The 22,609-nt window shown below is 41.4% G+C and overlaps 1 protein-coding gene across 2 annotated transcripts in view; it reads left to right on the top strand.

Annotated features, from left to right (window-relative positions):
- The window catches only part of FRMD7 (FERM domain containing 7), a 51,588-nt gene that overhangs the window by 26,255 nt on the left and 2,724 nt on the right, over positions 1 to 22,609 (top strand). The window contains exons 2-11 of one of the 2 annotated variants that reach the window (XM_010375477.1): positions 1,820 to 1,924; positions 3,041 to 3,083; positions 4,999 to 5,077; positions 8,039 to 8,136; positions 16,429 to 16,543; positions 16,735 to 16,882; positions 17,870 to 17,965; positions 19,942 to 20,105; positions 22,053 to 22,121; positions 22,238 to 22,313. In XM_010375477.1, coding sequence (XP_010373779.1) covers positions 1,820 to 1,924; positions 3,041 to 3,083; positions 4,999 to 5,077; positions 8,039 to 8,136; positions 16,429 to 16,543; positions 16,735 to 16,882; positions 17,870 to 17,965; positions 19,942 to 20,105; positions 22,053 to 22,121; positions 22,238 to 22,313 — 993 coding nt within the window. The remainder of the gene's footprint in view (positions 1 to 1,819; positions 1,925 to 3,040; positions 3,084 to 4,998; positions 5,078 to 8,038; positions 8,137 to 16,428; positions 16,544 to 16,734; positions 16,883 to 17,869; positions 17,966 to 19,941; positions 20,106 to 22,052; positions 22,122 to 22,237; positions 22,314 to 22,609) is intronic. The other variant, XM_010375478.2, reaches the window with a different exon arrangement.

The raw sequence follows: 22,609 nt of genomic DNA, 5'->3' as shown, positions 1-22,609 counted from the left end.
GCAAGGTTGCCACACAGGCAAAAATGTACCCCTCTCCTCTATAAACAGGCCCTCCCTGGCAACCCCATTCCCTTGGTGCCCCCCCAGGGGAACTGACCCCCTTTTCTTGGACTACAGCTCCATTGTGATCTCCCACATCAAATCAAACCCCCTTTCCCTCAGTAGAGCAGCTCTGTCTCCAGGTGCAAGGGATGAAATAGGTTTCACCCTTTGCAGCCTATTTTCATTTAAAAATAGCACCCGGGTTAACCCAAATGAATCTTGAGTCGGTGGAGCTCTGGGCAGTAAAACCAAGTAGAGAGAAGTCCATGGGGAGAGGGGCGTAGTTTTGGTCGCTGGGGGAAGGGGGTGAGGTAGGTTGCCTTCCTGAAAGCTATTAAATCCCAGATGTGGGCTCTGTTCAGTGTGGTGCTGCCTTGAGGGAGGGAGGAGGTGGTGGTGGATGGACTCTCTGACCTCTCAAGGTTGCTGTTAATTCTATGGGTCGGTGATTTCCAACTGCATTTCCCCGCGCCTGGCTTCCTTTGCAGTACTGTAGGCACCGCGTGACTCGGCTTTAACTAGGGGTTTTCAGCAGCCTGTCTTTGTGCCTATCAGCCAGGGCTCAATTTTCCCATCATGGTCCTCCCTGCAACAGCAACCCCTGGGTTCAGCAATAGTGGAGGCTGAAAATCAGCCCCAGCCATACTCAGCTCAAAGAAATTTTTCATAGAGAGCTCTTCAAAGCTCCTGTTCTCAGAGAAGCATAAGAAAGGGACTGTTTTGTGCTCACAGTGTGTGTGGGCTTTATGAAGAAAAAAAATCTGTGGCCTTATGTGAACAGAGTATGCTGTATGCAGATTTGGTGGGCAAAGCTACAAAATGAAATCTACTCAAGGGGCTCATATAATCATATGGTCAATTTCATGTTGGATCAACAAACATTCAGGAGCCCAATACTGTGTGCCAGTCTCTGAATTAGAACTGGTGAGTAACAAGAAAAATAAAGCAAAGTCCCTGCTATGGAGGAATTCAGTCTAATGGGGAAGATAGATATCCAGGGCAAGAAGTGCGAGGCTTGAGGTAAGTGAGGGTGTTTGGAGGCATAGGGGAGCTTGCCCTTGGCTCAGCCTGCGGCTGATAGGGATTGAAGAAAGTTTCCCTGGGGAGATGACATCTGAGCTGAGTAGGAGTAAGCCAAACCAAAGAAATGTGGAAAGAGCGATAGGTGGAGAAGGATGACATGAGCAGTGGCATGTAGGCACACAATGACTGAACAGGTATGGGGAACTAAGAGCAGGCTGCAGTTATTAGAGAGGAAAGTGTCAGGAGGAGGTGGGCAAGGGGCTGGAGGGGCAGGCATGGCCACAGGAGGGAGAGAGAGCTGAGTCTCCTGTGCTGAGGAGTACAGGCTTTATCCTGAGGGGGAGCCACTGAAGGATTTCAAGCAGGGGAGTAATAGGGTCGGATTTACAGCTTGACTAAACTATCTGTCAATTTGGAAGAAATCATTCAAATTGCCCATGGGATGAACTGATTAAAGAATTCCATTGAAAGGGTAAATTTGCAGATGTAGCCATAGTTAAGTGCAAGGCTTTCTTTGTCCAAGATGGTTTGTCATGAGACTTTTTTAGGGATGTCGCTAAAACAGCATACAGACAGATATGTGGATCTATCTGTAAAGGTCAACATCTTTGAAAAGGATGCAGGTCCTCTAAACAGTGCTTAAAGGAAACAGGGCTTGCAGCGAGTCTTGTGGCTTCTACCCTTTATTCTGTGCTGCAGTAACAGTATCGGGTTAGGAATGCAAATTGTGTTATCATCTTTTTGTTTTGTTTAGCAAAAGTCATCCGGGAAGGCATTGTTTAACCTGAGTTGCAGCCATCTAAATCTTGCTGAAAAGGAGTATTTTGGATTAGAATTCTGCAGCCATTCTGGAAATAATGTAAGTTGGTTTCATTATAGGGTTCTTTGTGTCTAGCATTGCTTCTAAACGCAGTTTGCGGCTAGGTATACAGGGTTCAATTCCCTGATTAAAAATGAAAAACTATGTGCACCCTTGCAACATGATTAGATTTAATAACTAGTGTTCCTCCTCCCTCTTGGTTTATTAACAGTCACCTTGGCCAGGTGCGGTGCCTCATGCCTGTAATCCCAATACTTTGGGAAGCTGAGGCAGGTGGATCACCTGAGGTCAGGAGTTCAAGACCAGCCTGGCCAACATGGTGAAACCCCATCTCTACTAAAAATACAAAAATTAGCTGAGTGTGGTGGTACATGCCTGTAATCCCAGCTACTTGGGAGACTGAGGCAGGAGAATCGCTTGAACCTGGGAGGCAGAGGTTGCTGTGAGCCAACATCACACCACTGCATCCCAGCCTGAGCAACAGAGTGAGACTCTGTTTCAAAACAACAACAACAAGAAGAAGTCACCTCAGTTTGCCAAACACAAACTCTTTTACCCCACGTTCCTGTTTTGTCACTCTGTGAGCAGCTATGCATGCTTTATCAATTTTGCCTTTCCAGAGCCTGGACCTCAACCTGCAGAATTAAGACTTTTAACCTCACCAGTGAATATTCAGAGGAATCTCCTTTCTCCTTTCTCAGGCCCTAACATTCTTGATATTCTTCTGCTGTGTCCTGCCTTGGTATATCTGTGATCTGGCACCTTCCCAGAAAGGCTCATTATGTCTATTAGACTGGCATTTGGGGACTGGAGGGTTCAAATGTGGAGCCAAATGCCTTCATTAGTCTTTGTAGCAACTAATGAGCCATGTATGTGACACCTCTGTCATCCTACTAAGGCAGTGGAGCAGTGATTCAAATGTCAACAAAAAAGAGTTTATAGATCAACAGTGTTCACTGTCATTGGGAAAATATAAGGGGGCAGATTAAACATGGTATGCCACCTATTTGACATTGCTGTTTGTTTCTACCTTTAGAAGTCTAAATAGTCCTGGTACTCGTTTATTTCATGTTAATCTTTATCTATTACTGAAAAAAAAAAAAAAACTCTGCTCAGTGCCATGCTCTACCAATTTTTTCATTAATGTTATTACAGGTTTGGTTGGAACTTTTGAAGCCCATAACAAAGCAGGTAAAAAGTAAGTATGGAAAATCATTTAAGGAATAGAGTTCACAGTTAGAGCTTGAAAAAGATTTCAGCAACTTCACACAATTTCTCATTTTAATATAAAGGGAGAAAAGGGCTTTGAGATATTATTTCAATCCTTAATACATCCAGTGAATTCAGCAATTTAGAAAATTGTTTTAATTTTGCCTGAGATGAAAGAAATCATGCTGCTGGATCTTTGAGTAAATCTGAAGAACTCTGGTAATTACAGTACTCTGTGGATTGGTTTGAGGAATATATCTCATTTTCTGGCACTGCAAATCTTCGAGCATCCTTGATGTCAATCTGCAATGCCATTCACTGTCTGCCTGAAGATTCTTTAGTTATATCCTGTCACAAGCATTATTCATTCGCTTTAGTTCATATTTGAGTGCCTACTATGTATGAAATATTTTCTCCCTATATTTTACAATCCAGTGTGATGGATCTCAAATTTCAGTGTGCATTAGGATTGCCTGAGTTTCTTGTTAAATGCTGATTCCTGGGCCTTATTCCTGAGTTGCCAACGACCTGCATGTTTACAGAATTCCACAGATGTTTCTGAGGCAGGCGGATTTCTATCAGGATTTTGCACTGTTTTAATGTCTCTTTTACTGGTTCCCCTTCCACTACCTGCTCTTTACATGTTAGTGCTTCCCAAAGTTCTGTCTGTTCCCACTACATAAGGATCACCTGTCACATTATTCCAACAGCTTCCAAACTGATTCCCCCCATTCATCATCTACATTACTCCCAAAGAAATCTGTTGAAAATACCAACCTGATCACATCACTCTTCTTCTTAAAATGCTTCCATGTCTCTCTACTACCTACTCTTCTAGCAATAAAGTCCCATTTCCTTAGGATGGTAAACAAAGCATTGAAATCTGGCTTCCTTCCTAGCCTTGTCCCTGCCACTAGCCACTTCATATTTCTACCTCTGCTGGCTTTGACAAAACTCATCTCACATGGAGGCTTAGCAGATAAAATACAGAATGCCCTATTAAATTATAATTTTGATAAACAAAGAATAATTTTCTTATATAAGCACATCCCATGCAATTGTTGTTTATCTGAAATTCAAATTGAGCTGGGAGTGCTGCACTTCTTATTCACTAAATCTGGCCATTCTACTCGGGTCTCAGGTCCTCTAGGAGGACATCCTTGACCTCCTCCCAACTCTTTTCTCCCTTCTTTGCTTCTCCAGCACTCAGTGCTTATAGCATTTTAGGGTGTTGTAATTGTCTAGATGTCTGTCTCTTCTACTAGACAGTGAGCTCTTAGTTGTCTTTTTACTCCCAGTACCTGCTTTGCACATAATGGACACCAACAAATATTTACTGAATCAATGGTGTTAATGTTGCATGTGTGCATTTATGTTTCGTGTAAAAGTTAATTTTCAAATGCAAGCAGGTGTGAAGATAAGCATATGTGTTTTCTTAATGTATATTATAAGATAGATAGAGGCATCAGTCCATCGTGCTTCGAATTCTCTTTATGAGATACTTAGGCCGGGTAATGTACACCTGCCTCAGCTGAAGTTGAGCCCTTCTCTCTGTCAGGAATGCAGAATCCCAACTAGCAAGTGCTGTATTTTTCTAAATGGGATACTTCTTAGGAGAGGACATAGTAGGTCCCAAAGGGGGACATTTATACAAATAAACTCAAAGAAGACAGGGTAGAAAGAGGGGTGGGAGAACTTTCCTAATCGCTGTACACATAGAGACACAATCCAGAAATTGTGACACTTTATACATCTGATAAATGGAAACATAGAAGTCTGTAGGAGGGAGTGATGGGGAGGGGAGGGAAGGGGAGAGGGGTATGTGTGTGTGTGTGTGTATGTGTGGACCTATAACTGTTGTGATGGACATTTAAATAAAACTTATGGAGGTATTGTGTTTTAAGATCCTAAGGAGATTGTTTTCAAATTTATGGTGAAATTTTTCCCAGTGGACCCTGGACATCTGCGGGAAGAACTTACAAGGTATAGTGATTACCTGTGTGTCTCTGCATGATGTTACTTAAGAATCATTATTCTCCATTTATTGGGGGCAAGTGCTTCTGGCCCTTCTCACAAAACTTGGCTTTACGTCACTCTCTGGGAGATGGTGGGGATCTGGAGAGAGGGTGGGCCTAGCTGGTTCCCCAGGTGTTCATCTTCCAAAGGGTGGAGACTACAGTAAGAAAGAGGGGTGTTCTAGAAGTTCAAGCCTGGGCATCCACTTGGGGATTATGCCATTAACTACTACAACAATGAGTGTGCTGTCCTTCATGACACCTGTGTTTCAGTCAGAGAGGGCAGCTTAACAGCACAGGTATAATGGCAGCCAATTTCCATGGAAACTGAAAATGTGGGGTTGTGAATGTATCTCACGGAAGACAAAATATTCTGTAATGATGATAAATACTTATGAAAAAAGTCCTTCAGAATTACAAAGTAAACCTACTTCTGCAAAAATATATTGTCAACAAAACACTCCTCAAACCTTACTCTATTTTCTAAACTTACACTTTTTTTTTTTTTTTTTTTTTTTTTTTGAGATGGGGCTTTGCTATATTGCCCAGACTGATCTTGAACTCCTGAGCTCAAATGATTCCCCTGCCTTGGCCTCCCAAAGTGCTGGGATTACAGGCATAAGCCACCACACCTGGCTTAGATTCAGACTCTTATACATGAAAGAGGTCTGAGAGATAATCTAATCGAGCCCTCTTAGTTTACAGATGAAGAGATAGGTCATGGGAGCTAAAATGACTTGTCCAACATCGCCAGAGGTTGCCAGTTATTCTCCCTGATGTCTTCCCCCAAAAAGAGTTCATGGCCAGTTCAATCTTTGCCCCTTTCGTAAAGACTTTTCTCAATGGCCTTTGCAAAAGTTGCTTTTTACAAGCCTCTCTTTCCCTCTTTCTCTCTCCTAATCCTCTCTTCACATTTGTGAGCTACAGGCCACTTTCCCAAATAACTTGATACCTTAGTATATATATATGTATGTGCATTTGCTAACCCATTTCAGTCGAGTTTCAAATTGTGACCAATTTTGATTGAGATAAACTCCCCCCACTCCAAAAAAAAAAAAAAAAAAAAGAACGGGAAAATCAATGTGATGATAAATGATTCATCAGCTGTTCAGAGCAAGGATTTGGTATTTGTAGCAGGCAGCTGCCTTCTTAACAGCAAGGAACGTGTCAAATGACAAGAAGTTCCCTTTCTTTCATGCTAGGAGCAAAACGAAATTCACCTTTCCTTTAGCAACTCAAGCTGATTATTCTCATTTACAACTATATTTGAAAACAGGCAATGGCAAATGTTAGGCTTCATTTATTTGTTTCCCATTGGTCCATTTAAATAATACCTAACTGTAGTTGAGTTTATAAGGATGCCTTGTCTAGGCTAATACGTGGGTTTCTGAGAGTAGAGTGCAAATGTAATTTTTCTAATTGAATGGTTTCTAATGTATAACGGGAGCTCATAATTTGAAGGAGTATAATGATGAACACTTTTGTAAACTGAATAATCACCTACTAATTTATCTGCTTTTTCAATCTAGATTTTCATGTATCACTTGTGATTAATTTTGAGTCACTACATTGCCTTCAAGTCTTAATTGGTTAAAAAGGAAGTCCACATAGACGTTTATTTAGAAAATTACATTTTTGTAGGGAAATATCCACAGTATTCAGTGTTTTAATTTATAAAACAGAATACTGGGGCCAGACACAGTAGCTCACACCTGTAATCCTAGCACTTTGAGAGGCCAAGGTAGGGGGATCACCTGAGGTCAGGAGTTCAAGACCAGCCTGGCCAATGTGGGGAAACCCCACATCTACTAAAAATACAAAAATTAGCTGGGCATGGTGGTGCATGCCTGTACTCCCAGCTACTAGGGAGGCTGAGGCAGGAGGATCGCTTGAACCCCAGAGGCAGAGGTTGCAGTGAGCTGAGATCGTACCACTGCACTCTAGCCTGGGTAACAGAGCGAGACTCTGTCTCAATAAATAAATAAATAAACAAATAAACAAATAAATAAAATATTGGAACCAATCTTGGACCATGTAAGAAGGTAATTAGTGGTAGGTAGTCTTTATTATACACAGTTCTTTCCAAAATTTGATTCTCCTTTGAGAATGACTTTTTCATAAGTGTGGGATAAATGTTATCTGTGTAGCAGAGCCCTAGATACCAAGCTGCACTTTATAGGTCCCTGATGAGCTTTTGGTGGGAAAAAGGGCAGTTTGGTTTAGTTCTTTTCAGCAAACATTAATTATACTGACTCTGTAAAATTATGTGTTGGGCACTGGTGATACAGAGAAGATGGTCCAGGCAAAGGGAGTAACAGGCAGCAGCATGGCCCCAAGTTCTTCATTTCCGAAACATAGTCTTTTGGATAGGAGGCAGCCTGAATTCAGGGACAGACCTAAGTTCTAGCCACAGATTCACTATTCTTGGATGATATGACCTTGTCAATATCACCTAGCCCCTCTCTTTCTGTAATTATAAACTGGGGTGATCATTTCTTGCTCCACCAACCTCCTAAGTTGTTATGGTAGTGCATACTTGATAGCATTTTGTAAACTGTACACTACTGGCCTCCTGAGTGCATTTGTTCTTGCTGGATCTCCTATTCTCTCTAGCTGGGAATGTGGCTTTGCTACGTGGCAGAAACCACCAGAGGATGATTGGCCAACTTCCTCAAGTTGGCGGGAGGATTTGGCCAGGGTGATTCCTAATGGCTGTGAGGCCTGCCAAAGTGTTCGATCAGCCGAGTTGTGGTCCAGGTCTGGTTTGGGGCTGAAGCAAAGCCTATGCATTACTCACCACCCCAAAAAAGGCATCTGACTGACTGGGGGCACCATTCCTTTCTTGAATCATCTTGGATCTGGGAGAAGGAAAATGCTTCTTTCTTATTCCTGTTTCTTTCTCAAGAGATTCTTCCCAATTTCTTCGCAGGTATCTTTTTACTCTTCAAATAAAGAAGGATTTGGCTCTAGGAAGGCTTCCATGCAGTGACAACTGTACAGCGTTGATGGTATCTCACATCTTACAATGTAAGTAGCAAATGTCTGTCTGCTTTGGGACCTATCAGCCAGGTAGAGAACCAAGCACAGGAGCTGAGCTCCCTACACATGCCCATCACTGTGTTAGGGTTTACAGAGGAGAGAAAGCCTGGATAAGATACAGTGAAACAGCATAGCCTGAGCCTGAGTTTCCTTGTCTTTAAAATAGTGACAAGAATACCTTTGGTTCTGTGGATTAAATGTAAATGCTGATTTTCTTCTACCCCAGTCCAACCTTACCCTCCTACCGTCTCTGGGATTGCTGTCCAGGAGCTGGTTTGGGCTAATCTGGGCATGGGCTTTGCCAGACAGGTCCCCACTCCCCCTGCTTGCCCCAGGATACTTCTCTGATACATGCTCTCTGTGGCACATTGTCACGTTTGTTGTGATTTTCCTGTTGCTCTTTATCATGATTTCAGAGAACAAAGCACAGAGTACAGCATGTAGTGAGAGGCTAAAAGGGAAAAAAGCCCCAGGCATTTATTAGCGTTCCCCATATCCTAACAACCAACAAGTAGCTGGACTAGGCTGAATAACGAAGGTAGGTAGAAGGTGGTCTGGAGAATAGCAGGGGCCTTCCAGGGAGGGGGTGATGCCTGGCAGGCCAGCCTGCTCCAACAGCCCCAAGGGCAGGGTGTAGGCAGATGGAGATAGTATCTCTTCTAAAGCCAGCTGGATGTTTTCTCCCCTCTAGAGAGGCCTCCAAAGAATAGGCTGTTTCTTACTCGTCCTGCAGGATCATAATTTCATTTTTTGTATCTTAAGTTCATTTTTAACCTCTGTACCTTACCTTTCTGATAGTCCAGAAATGGCAGATTTCTAATTTCACCCCAGAGCCCCAGAATGCAGTGCTTAGATAGGGACAGTGTCTGAATAAGTGTTTACCAAGTGACTCCTGACAGGGACAAGCAATGAGAGCTCTAGGATCTCAGAAAGGCAGGGGGCAGTAAGAGAAATGGTAATCATGGAAGGCTGTTGGAGAAGGTAGCTTTTGTGCTGGGCCTTAAAGGGACACATAGGAATTGGATAAGTACTGGTCAGTAAAGGAAACAGCATGAAAACAAAAATAGTGGTTGGATAAGAAGTGGCATATATAGAGGATGAAAAATGACCCAGTATAGCCCAAACATAGGGTCTGTTTAGAAGAGGTGATGGAAAATGCACCATTTTGAAGGGTCTTGAATGCCGAGGACACTAACCGTCATGTCCAGTATTGTACTTTGGCACTGGGGTGGGAGTATAGGGTAGAGCAGGTAGAGGAAACAGTGCTAGAAGACATCCTTCTCCACTAGCTGCCTGTTGAGATAGCAGTCAGAGGATTGGGGCTCCCAAGCAGTCTCTGACGGGGGAGCCCAATTTCATGCTTAACAGTTCTGCCTTAAGGATTTGAGCATTCCCTAGTGGCCATTTCAGGCATAGCACAGAGCATTTGAGCTTTTCTAGAGGATATTGTTTGTCAGTAGAAACTCTTTCCATGGAAAAAAGCTAAAGTTCCAACTAGGTAGTTCTTCGCAATTGATCCCAGTGAGACTATTTCACTGAACTCTAACGTGGTATGCAGAACACAACTAGATTTGTCTAATTTTCCATTCATCTAATATTTGTTGGATACCCGCTATATTTTAAGCGTTCAAGAACCTCCACATTCCAACTTTCTCGTCTCCTTTGGTTTCACTTACACACCTCCTACTCTAGCCAGACACTCCCTCCCAAACACAAGTTGTGCATTTCAAATGAAGCGTCCCTCTTTTATGAACTCCCTCAGTAACTCTTCTTGGTCGTTAATTCAAGAAAATTGTATCATGTACCTACCACATGCCAGATACTATTATAGGCGCTGGGAACACAGCAATAAACTAAACAGACAAAAGTCCTTGCCCTTGTGGAGCTCACATTTTGGCAGTGGGGTAAAATCAGACAATGACCAAAATAAGTAAATAAATTATATAATACATGGCAGCATGTGATAAGAGCAATGGAGAAAAATGAAGTGTAAGAGGGAGATGGAGGAATTCTGCGGGCAGATACTGAATATTTATATTTTTACATTTTATTCTTCTTTTATGGACAAGAGTTAACATCGGCATAAATATTTATTTTTTGAGATGGGGTCTCACTCTATCGGCCAGGCTGGTCTCGGCCCACTGCAACCTCCACCTCCCAGGTTCAAGTGATTCTCCTGCCTCAACCTCCTGAGTAGCTGGGTTACAGGCACATGCCACCACACCTGGCTAATTTTTGTATTTTTAGTAGGGACAGGGTTTCACCATGTTGACCAGGCTGGTCTTGAACTCCTGACCTCAAGTGATCCTCCCGCCTTGGCCTCCCAAAGTGCTGGGATTACAGGCATAAGCCACAGTGCCCAGCCAGCATAAATATTTAAATAAGGTGGACAGGGTAGGCTTACTGGGAAGATGACAGCTAAACAAAGACTTCAAGGAGGTGGGAGGGTAAGCTATGCAACAAAATCATGTGAAAGAGAATCCTGGCAAAGAGAACATTCAGTGCAAAGGGCCTGAGGTGAGAGCATGACTGGGGTGTTCAAGAAACATCAGAAAGGCTTTTGTGGCTGGCTGGAGCTCAGTAAGAGAGAAAGAGAATAAATATGAGGGCCTTAAAAGCATATTAAAGGGTCAGGTGTGGTGGCTCCTGCCTGTAATCCCAGCACTTTGGGAGACTGAGGTGGGAGGATCGCTTGAGGCCAGGAGTGCACTAGCCATCTCTTTTTTTAAAAAAAGTATTAAAGACCTATAGCATAACTCTAAATGAGCAGATAAGCCATTGAAGCAATTTAAGCAGAGGAGTGAAATAATCTGAATTAGGTTTTGACAGGGTCATGTTGGCTGCTGTGGTGAAAACAGACCTCAAGAGGAAATGGTGGAAGTGGGGAGACTAGATAAAAGGATATTACAGGAGAGTGAGACCATGGTAGTTTGGACCAGCATGGTAACAGTGAAGGTGCTTATAACATTCGTCACCTTCTGTTACTGGAGATATTTACTCATTTGTATGTCATAATAGTGTTCTTAGGTTGCTATAGTGTTGTATGGAGAGAAAAATAAGCACAGTCTTATGTGCTTTTGTTTTTCTTAGGGTCAACATGGGATTTGTGGTTAATAAACGGGAAAATTGGGGTGTGTGTGTATGTTTGTGCATGTGATTTATTTAAAAAAAAACAGCTCTATTGAGGTATAATTTACACATCATAAAATTCACCCATTTTAAGTGCACAACCCAATGATTTTTAGCAAATTTACAAAGTTGTGCAATCATTACCGCAATCTACTTTTAAAACATTTCCATCACACCAAAAGACATCTCTCATCCATCCCTACTTGCAGTCACGCCCTGTTCCCATGCTCAGCCCCAAGCAAACACTAATTTGCTTTCTGTTTCTATAGATTTGCCTTTCCTGGACATTTCGTGTAAATGAAATGATAAAATATGGGTATTTTGCGTTTGACTTTTTTCACTCAAAATAATGATTTTTAAATTAATGCATGCTCTAACATGAGTTGCAGCAGTTTGTTCCTTTCTTTTGCTGAGTAGTATTACCCCCCCCCCCTTTTTTTTTTTTTTTTTTTTTTTTTTAGACGGAGTCTCACTCTGTCGCCCAGGCTGCAGTGCAGTGGTGCGATCTTGGCTCACTGCAACTTCCACCTCCTGGGTTCCAGCAATTCTCCTGCCTCAGCCTCCTGAGTAGCTGGGATTACAGGCAGGCACCACCACGCCTGGCTAATTTTTGTATTTTTAGTAGAGACAGGGTTTCACCATGTTGGTCAGGCTGCTCTCGAACTCCTGACCTCATGATCCACCTACTTCAGCCTCCCATAGTGCTGGGATTACAGGAGTGGGCCACTGCGCTGAGCCACATTTTGTTTATCTATTAACCTGGTCATGGACATTTGGATTCTTTTCCAGTTTAGCTATTATGAATAACGCTATAAGCATTGGCACACAAGTGTTCTTGTGGATACAAGTCTTCATTTCTTTTGGGTACATTCCAAGGAGTGTAATTGCTGGGTCTTATGGTATATTTATATTGAACATTTTCAGAAACTGCCAAACTGTTTTTTAAATTGTTACAATAACATTAGAAATGTACAGGGTTTCTGATTTCTTCACACCTTCACTAACACTTGGTATTGTATATCTTTTTGATTATGACCATTTTAATGGGTATGAAGTATCTCACTGCAATTTTAATTAGCATTTTCCTAATGACTAATGATGTTGAGCACAGTTTCATGTGCTTATTCCAATGTTTTCTTTGGTAAAATGCCTAGTCAAATCTTTTGCCCATTTTTAAATGAGTTTTTATGTTATTATTGAGTTTTAAGAGGGTTTTATAAATTCTGATTAAAAGTCCTTTATAAGATACACAATTTGCAAGTTTCTCTTTTAATATGTGGCTTGGCTTTTCATTTTGTAAGGATATCCTTTGAAGTACAACAGTTTTAAAATTTGATGGAATTTCACTTTCTGTATATTTTTAGTGGATCATTCTTTTGGTGCTGTATCTAAGAACTCTTTGCCTAACTTAAGGTCAAAAAGATTTTCTCCTAGAACTTTTACAAATTTACCTCTCATAGTTAGATCTATGATCCACTTCGAGTTAATTTTTTGTGCGCTTGCATGGAGTATAGTGTGAGGTAGGGGTCCAATTTCATATTTTTGTGCATGGATGTCCATTTGTCCCAGCAACATTTGTTGAAAAGAATATTATTTTTCTTCATTGAATTGTCTTGGCACATTTGTCAAAAACCAAAAACCAACTGACCGTAAATGTAAGGAATTACTTCTGTGCTCTCAGTTATGTTTCATTGATCTGTATTTCTATTCTTATGCCATTACCACACTGTCTTTTTTTTTTTTTTTTTTTTTTTTTTTTTTTGAGACGGAGTCTCGCTCTGTCGCCCAGGCTGGAGTGCAGTGGCCGGATCTCAGCTCACTGCAAGCTCCTCCTCCCGGGTTTACGCCATTCTCCTGCCTCAGCCTCCCGAATAGCTGAGACTACAGGCGCCCGCCACCTCACCCGGCTAGTTTTTTGTATTTTTTAGTAGAGACGGGGTTTCACCATGTTAGCCAGGATGGTCTCAATCTCCTGACCTCGTGATCCGCCCGTCTCGGCCTCCCAAAGTGCTGGGATTACAGGCTTGAGCCACCGCGCCCGGCCCACACTGTCTTAATTACTGTAGCTTTGGGGTAAGCTTTGAAATAAGGAGGTGTACACATTGCCCAACTTTGTTCTTTTTCAAAATAGGTTGGTTATTCTGAGATCTGTGCATTTCCATGTAAATTTTAAGGTCATTTGTCAATTTCTATTTTTAAAAGCCTGCTGGGGTTTTGATGGGGATTGCACTGAATTTATAGATCATTTTTTGGAAAACTTGCCACCATAACAATATTTAATCTTCTTGTCTGTGACCATGAACTATCTCTTCATTTATATAGATCTTTTAAAAATTTCCCTTGGCAGCATTTTGTAGTTTTCAGTGTGTAAGCCTTACACTTCTTTTATTAAATTCATTCCTCAGTATTTTATTCTTTTTTGATGCTATTGTAAATGGAACTTTATAAAAATATCATTTTTAGATTATTCATTGCTAGTATATATAAATACAATTACTTTTTCTATATTGATCTTCTATCTCATGCTACCTTGCTAAACTCATGTATTAGTTCTAGTAGTTTTTCATAGGTTCCTTGGAATTTTCTTCTTTCCTTTTTTTTCCTTTTTTCCTTTTTTTTTTTTTTTTTTTTTTTTTGAGACAGAGCCTCACTCATTCACCCAACCTGGAGTGCGTGGCATGGCCATGGCTCACTGTAGCCTTGAATTCCTGGGCTCAAGCAATGCTCCCACCTCAGCCTCCCAAGTACCTGGGACCTGGGACCACAGGCACATGCCACCACACCCAGCTAATTTTTACATTTTTTTGTAGAGATGGGGTCTTGCCATGTTTCCACAGCTGGTCTCGAACTCCTCGGCTCAAGTGATCCTCCTGCCTTGGCCTCCCTAAGTGCTGGGATTACAGGCATGAGCCACCACGCTCAGCGTTGGGATTTTCTACATGCAGGATCATATTGACTGCAAGTAAAGACAGTTCTGCCACCTTCTTTTCAGTGCAAATTCTTTGTTTCTTCTTCTTGCCTGACTGCACTGACTAGAACCATGGGTACAATGTTGAATAGATGTGGCAGGCACTTGATATCTTTACCTTATTTCTGATCTTAAGTGAAAGCATTTAGCTTCTCACCATTTGGTATATTCCTTGTTTGTTAAGTGTTTTGTTTTGTTGATTGTGAGTGGGTATTAGACTTTGTGCAATGCTTTTTCTCCATCTCTTGAGAAGATAATGTGTGGGGTTTTTTTTGTCCTTTATTCTATCATCACAGTGTATTATAGTCATTGGTTTTCATATGTCAAACTGACCTTGCAGTCCTGAGATAAATTCAACTCATTGTGTATAATATTTTTCATATGCTGCTGAATTCAGGTTACTAGTATTTTGTTCAGAATTTTTGCCTCTGTATTCATGAGGAATGTTGACCTGTTGTCTTCACTTCTCATATTGTTTTTGTCCTGTTTTGGTATCAAGGTAATATTGACCTCATAGAATGTGTTGCTAAGCGTCTACTCCTCTATTTTCTGGAAGAGTTTGTGAAGAATTGGTATTTATTTCTTCTTTGAACATTTGGTAGAATTAATCAGTGGAACCATCAGGGCCTTACTGGATTTTAATGTGATTTGTACATTTATCAGTATTGGTGAAAATTAAATAATAAATTAATGAGCCATTTCTTTGGTCTTTTTAAAAATGTTTACTATATGGAGATTTTCATTATATTGTGATTTTTGAAATACAGATACACACCCACCTGTCTAAAACACAAATGGAAAACCAATAAAGAAGAGAAAAAAAAAAAAACAGCCCTCCAGCACTCAAAATAGGTATACTATTGTCCATGTATCTTATCCAATAGAAGAGCACCATAGGATTCCATGGAGCATCTATTTACTCTTACAGTATATAGAATGCTAACAGGTTTGGATATTTGCTTTCTCATTTTATGTTAGATTAGATGTCTCACTTGAGAACAAAGTATTCTAAAGTTTGACTTCAGGGGAAGTCAGTGACCAGGAAATGATTCATATAAATCTGACAGAGAGGAAAAAGGCACACAAATTATAAAGAAGAGAAAAGAATCCAAAAATCAAAACAATCTGAGGCAATTTAGGTTAAGGGCACATAGTCCTAAATGCCTTTGTAGACATAGTGCTATAATAGATGTTTTATAAAAATAAAGTGGAGGCATCTAGAAAAGAGCAAATTATGATCATGGATAAACTGCTAGCTATTTGAAAAAGCCAGAATGATTTTCAGAATGATTCATCTGTTGGGGATTTCAGATAGCTGGGGATTTACTAGACTCCCAATGTACAGAGTGATGAATTGGCTTGCAATGTAGTTGGCATTTATATTCCTCTTTCTTGATAATATATGATCAGGGTGGAGTGGGGTTGGATGACTATATTAGTTTTCTAGGGCTGCCATAACAAAATACCAGAGACTGGATGGCTTAAATGCCAGAAATGTATGTTCCACAATTCTGGAGGCTTCACGTCCAAGATAAGCTGTCAGCAGGTTTGTTTTTTTCTGAGGCCTTTCTCCTTGGCTAGCAGATGGCTGCCTTCTTGTTGTGTTATCACTTGGTCTTTTTTCTGTGTATTCACATCCCTGGTGTCTCTCTGTGTGTCCAAATTTCTTCTTCTTATAAGGATACCAGTCAGATTGGTTGAAGGCTTGCCATAATGGAGTCATTTCACCTCAATCACCTCCTAAAAGCTCTATCTCCAAATATAGTCACATTCTCTGCTATGGGAATTAGGACTCCAACATATGAACTTGGCAGAGGGTGGGGACATAGTTCCACCTATACCAGTGGCTGATTGAAAGTAAGAGAGATCATATATACAATATGGTAGAAGAAAAATCTAACAAAATGTTCAACTGTGATCTTGGAGCCCTTAAGATCTATACTTGGTCTGTTGACTTCCTATACTAAGACTGCAATGCTTCCAAACAGAAAAAGAGCCAATAGAACCCCCAAACACACACACCCCTATAGAAACATAAATATACATAAAGCATGGGGTTGGAGGCTTTGGACTGCACTGGCTGCAAATAAAGGGCTGTTTGATGGAGGACAAGGGTACACTGGATGCTCCATTGCTAAGTTCCTCAAAGGTAATGTGAAAAATGTCTTTTTCCTGTCATGCAGCAGAACTTGGAGACTTTCATGAAGAAACAGATAGGAAGCATCTGGCACAAACTCGGTACTTACCAAACCAAGACTGTTTAGAAAGCAAGATCATGCACTTTCATCAGAAGCACGTGTAAGTACTTTCAACTGGCACCTGCTTCCCCCAGTAGAGAACACTAAAGCTGGGGATGGACTCTTAAGAGCAAGCCCTTAAACCTGAGAAGTTTCAGGCTCCGTGAAATGCTGAGCTCCTCACGGAGCTCTCAGAGTGGAAATGTCATTCTTGCAGCATTTATTAGGCTCGTAAATTCTTTCCCCTTTCAGTGGCAGGAGCCCAGCTGAATCTGACATTCTGCTACTGGACATAGCAAGAAAGCTGGATATGTATGGCATCAGGCCTCACCCCGCCAGTGATGGTGAAGGGATGCAGATTCACCTGGCTGTTGCTCACATGGGAGTACTGGTGTTACGGGTAAAATCTCTTTCCTTTCACGCCCTTCGGCTTTAGTGAGGGGTGGTTATCTTGGCTCAAATTTGGGTGTCCATTCCCAAGGTGATCTCACCCCTCAGTATTATCACCAGCCAGAAAGGGAAATGGTCAATCATATTTACTTGTAGTTGCATGAAAAGTATACATGACAAACTAATAAACGTAGTTAACTGTAGGGAATGGATAGATGGGGACAGAAATAGGGGTGACAGTGGTGGGAGTGAGACTTCTTTCTATATATATCTTTGTGTATACCTCTGATTTTCAGACCACGTGAATAGATTACCTGTTGAATAAACAACAGACAAGCAAAAACAAAGCTGGTTGGGCTGACCAGGAAAGCCAAGGGAGTTTAGAGGAGTTGGAAATGGGTGTAGGCTGCTGTAATTAAACAGAATAGCCTAGAGAAGGCTCTGTCAGAGCTGGCAAGAAGGCTTGACTATGTGGAAGGCATTGTGGGCAAGGAAAATGAGGAGACTGCAGGAGAGAGGTATAAAGTTAGACGAAAGGGTGTTTTGGAATTAGTGGAAACAAAGGTTATATATTCAATATAGATGAGCAGAAAGATATGGCCAAGATGTGATGTGGGCAGTGAGAAGCTATTGAAGGTGTTTGAGCTCCTGTCAGGAGAAAGAAGACATTGTTTTTAGCAGATGAATCAGGAAACATGGGAAAGGGGTGAGATTAGAGAAGCTATTGTAGTAATCCTTTCCTCTTGTGATCTCCCTGTGCTGGCTAGAAACCTTCCCTAGGCATACCCCTTCTTGCTTGCATTCCAGAGCATCCTTGTGTCCCACCTGAAATGCCTTCTTTGACCACAGCTCCTACCCAGTGCAGCAGGATCAATCTGTTGAAGAGATGGGTCAAGGGCGGTCCCTTTTATGAAGTGCATTTTCTATCAGGTTTGCACTGTCTTACAAACTAACTCGTGTTAATACATTCTGAAATCTGCCACATTTTTTATTGTAGGGAAATACAAAGATCAATACTTTTAACTGGGCTAAAATCCGCAAGTTGAGTTTTAAGAGAAAGCATTTTCTCATCAAACTTCATGCCAATATATTGGTAAGTAGCTTCCTAATAAATTCGTTTACTTTCTGTTCACTGGGAAACTTTTGGTTGTTTCTGCAAATCGTTTGAACGTAAATGGTGAAAGCTGGCTGGCCCTGAGTGATTATGTGTCTTTTGTTTTGCCTTTAAAGAAATCAACCAGAGTTTTAATCATTTTTTACTAAAGGTAAAACACTAAGAAATCTGACTGGCAGTTTCGAATTAACAAAGTAATAGGAAAATGGGGCAACTGGGCTGAAAGGCAAGTCTCCCTGGAAACTATTTTTTAGGGATTTGATGAGTCAAATGGGAGTGACCAGATCTAGGACTAAGAACAAATTGATTTGATGTTATCTGTTCCATTTTATAAAGTATCTTCAATTACCTTCCTTAAGCAAAAATTACTGAACACCTAGTACATGCCAAAAACAAGCAGGATGTGGGAGTCAGGTATACATGTAAGCAAAATAAACAATTATTGGGCAAGGCTGCATAGTAAAGGGTGAGACAAAGATGCTAGAAATGATCTTCTTCTTCTTCTTTTATTCTAGAGACAGGGTCTCACTGTTGCCCAGACTGCAGTGGAGTGGTGACATATAGCTCAGCGCAGCCTCAACCTCCTGGACTTAAGTGATCCTCACGCCTCAGTCTTTTGAGTAGCTAGGACTACAGGCATGCACCATCACACTTTGCTAATTTTTAAAACATTTTTTGTAGAGACAAGGTCTCACTATGTTGCCCAGGCTGGCCTCGAACTCCTGGCCTCAAGTGATCCTCTTACCTTGGCCTCCCAAAGTGCTGATGTTACAGGCATGAGCCACTTAGTCTAGAAATGAATTTTTTTATGACCATAAGGAAAATAAAAAGTGTGTATCGACTAATTTTTCACCTACTGAAGATCCAGCAGTTTCGATTTTATTCTCTGCATCTTGACCCTATAGAAAAGTGTTCATTGAGCAGTTCAAGTAACTGGACTCAGTGTGAAGCTCACGGAGAGCCCCAGAGGCTATATGCAGGAACCTGGAAAGGAATGAGAGAAGTGGGGTCAGTGCAGTGGGTTGATGGGGCTGCTGAAAACAGGGCTGCAAACATGCCATGTGATGGGTACATATAGTGTCAGGAGATGGGGCAAACTTGAACTTTAGGTCTGGAAAGCCAAGATTAGAATATGCTAGATGAGCAATATAGAGCATTGTACAAGACAGCCTATAGAGGAAAAAGTTTTTCTAACTATTACACTAAAAAGACTCATGGGCTGAGTGTTGTGGCTCTCATTCATAATCCCAGTGCTTTAAGAGGCTGAGGTGGAAGGATCACTTGAGTTCAAGAGTTTGAGACCAACCTGGGCAACATAGCAAGACCCCATCTCAACAACAACAACAAAAATACAAAGAAATTAGCCAGGTATGGTGGCACATGCCTGTAGTTCTAGCTATTCAGGAGGCTGAGTCAGGAAGATTGCTTGAGTCCAGGAGTTCGAGGTTATAGTGAGTGATGATCATGCCACTGCACTTCAGCCTGGGCAACAGACACCTTGCCTCAAGGAAACAACAGACTTATGTACATGTAATCATCTTATAAACCCTTCCATCTATAAAGAAATCTTCTCCTCCCTCCTGTTTCCTGTTGGTCATTTATAACTTCTCCTGACCTTGGAAAGATATACCCTTTGACATCATTTTAATCTAATTTACAACTTCATAAAAATGTTTCTGGCAGAGAAGAGTGAGTAAAAAAGGTATTTAAGGTGAGGGGAGTGTGCAAAGCAAGATTTGCTTCCTAGAGAAGGCTCTGTTTGCGAGCAGTGGCCCTGTCTGTTCCTCACAAGGTTGCCAATTATTAGGTTTCAGTAGGTATGAAACCTACAGGGAGCCAAGTGGAAAATCAGAAGCTGCATGGGCCAATGGAGCAATAGTTTGGAAGGCATTGGGATTTGAAGGTCTTTGATATTCTTGAAGGATGTTTTACTTGATGGAAATTGGTTTATACAGGTGTTGTGCAAGGATACCTTGGAGTTCACCATGGCCAGCCGAGATGCCTGCAAAGCTTTCTGGAAGACTTGTGTGGAGTACCATGCTTTCTTTAGGCTTTCGGAAGAGCCCAAATCAAAGCCCAAAACCCTACTCTGCAGCAAGGGTTCCAGTTTCCGCTATAGGTAATTAAACAATGCACATAGGCAAACTGCTCACACTGCTTCTTTTCAATAACACGGGAGGTTTAGGAGGAGTTCACATTCTAGAAGCAACAGAGAATCCATTTCAATCACATCAAGGATCACACCGTTTCCTACTCATTCTCTGTGTGACACTTTAAGTCAATGATTCCTAACTAGGAGGCAGGAAGAGGGGGACACCTTACCTAAGGGGTAGGATCCGAGTCTCAGGAAGGATGGGTGGATGTGTGCAGTTTGAGAATACATGTTCTATAAACCCATTGTTTCTCTTATATTTAACTTATATGCAAACCATGGAAAGAAAACTCAACATCCTTTGGGTTGTAAAAGCTAGTATGAGAAAGCACTGGAGGGGATAAGAGATTTAGAAAATTGAACAATATGCCACTAGAGGCTCCTCACTACAGGTCACACTTTGGAGGAATCAAAGCAAGGTTGGGTTAAGATCTTGTCTTTGCTTGAATACATCAGCCTAGGAATCCACTGGAGGAAGTTTTCAAACTTTTAGCTAAGGTACTAAATTCTGATTTAAAGCTTCCCCATAAAGGATTTTTTTTCAAAGAGTGGTATCCTACCCCAGTAAAAATTAAGATCTATGAAACTTACATATTTCTGATTGAATCTTTCCAGTCTGTATTCTACAAATCCCTGCCTTCTTAAACAGATGATACTGAGCATATTTTGCCCTTTTCTTAATGACCTGAGTTATTATAAACATCAGATATTATCTTTTGCAGGCAGCTGTAGTGCAATGATGGCCTCAGGGCAGGGGAGGCATGTCAAGGCCCTGTACTTAGGTGATAAATGGTTCAGACTTTTTAGGCTTTATTATTCTTGCGATTTTTTTTTTTTTTTTGAAATGGAGTCTCGCTTTGTTGCCCAGGCTGAAGTGCAGTGGTGCGAACTCGGTTCACTGCAACCTCCGCCCCCTGGGTTCAAGCAATTCTCTGCCTCAGCCTTCCAAGTAGCTGGGATTACAGGCGCAGGCCACCACAGCTGGCTAATTTTTGTACTTTTGGTAGAGACAGGGTTTCACCATCTTGGCCAGGCTGGTCTTGAACCCCGACCTTGTAATCCACCCACCTCGGCCTCCCAAAGTGCTTGGATTACAGGCATGAGCCATGGCGCTTGGCCAATTCTTGTGATTTTTTTTTTTATTTTTATGTTTCTCCCAGCCGTGATCTGACTTTCTTTGCTAGTGTATGCCTGACTAGAACAATCCTCTTCTACTGTTTAGTTAGCTGCTTTTCTTCTGCTGTGGACTGGGAAACCAGATAAGTAACCTCATTCAAAGTAGTATGGAAAATCAGTCAGTTGACTCTGATTTGGAGGTAGAGGAAAAGCCTTTAAAGGAAAATACATTGTTATTATTATTATTATTTGAGACAGGGTCTCGCTGTGTTGCTCAGGCTGGAGTGCAGTGGCATGATCTCTGCTCACTGCAGCCTTGACCTCCCGGGCTCAAGCAATCCTCCCACCTCAGCCTCCCAAGTGGTTGGGACTACAGGCATGTACTACCATGTGCGGGTTATTTTTATTATTTTTGTAGAGATGAGGTCTCACTATGTTGCCCAGGCTGGTCTCAAACTCCTGGGCTCAAGTCATCCTCCTGCCTCAGCCTCCCAAAGTGCTGGGATTAAGGTGTGAGCCACCGTGCCCAGACCAGGTATATTATTTGTAAAGCTCACAATTTTTAGCTGTTATATAACCCTGTTCAGAGGCCTTTAAAAAATACCTGCGTTCTGAGTAGTTGAGGTTGTTCTCTGCCTGGTCCTTGAATAAGTGGGTATTATCCTTGTGATGGTCAAAGATTCATGACATATGTCATTCATCTAGTCTTTTGATTTCAACAATAAATGAGGCTTTCAAGTTTTGGTACCCTATTGGTTTATGGCTAGAACTAAGGATTTTTATTGTTCCTTATGATAGTGGAAGAACCCAAAGGCAACTTTTGGAATATGGGAGAAAAGGGAGGCTGAAGAGCTTGCCATTTGAAAGGTACATCATTTTGTTTCTCTTGCTCGTGTTGATTTTATGTTGAATTTGGAGATTTCTATGTATCCTGGTATTCACATGAAGGTTATTTCAATGACTTCTCTGCTTGGCGATTTCAGGAAACATTACCCATCTCAGTACCATCAACGACAGTGCAGGTCCTCACCAGACCTCCTCTCTGATGTGTCAAAACAAGTAAGGTTTCTGAAAATTTCTACTTCTTTAGATAAATGTAATTTGTGCAAATTTCAAATGCTTCCAAGGATTGATTCTGTCAGAATCCCAGTGTGTAAAAGGGTTACTCTGTTTGAGTAGGTTAGCTTCCTAGGGAGGTCTGTCAGCTCAGTCTTTCCTGCCAATAGAAGACCATTTAGTAAACTACCACTGGTGTGTACCTTATAGACTGAGGGTTCTGGCACATCTTCAAATTGCAACCTGTGTTGCTAACATCTTGCAAAATGCAGATCCAAATGAATTCTATGGCTTTGAAT

This window comes from Rhinopithecus roxellana, chromosome 7 (genome assembly GCF_007565055.1).
Source record: "Rhinopithecus roxellana isolate Shanxi Qingling chromosome 7, ASM756505v1, whole genome shotgun sequence".
Lineage (NCBI taxonomy): Eukaryota > Metazoa > Chordata > Mammalia > Primates > Cercopithecidae > Rhinopithecus > Rhinopithecus roxellana.
This window is presented reverse-complemented; position numbering and strand designations above follow the sequence as displayed.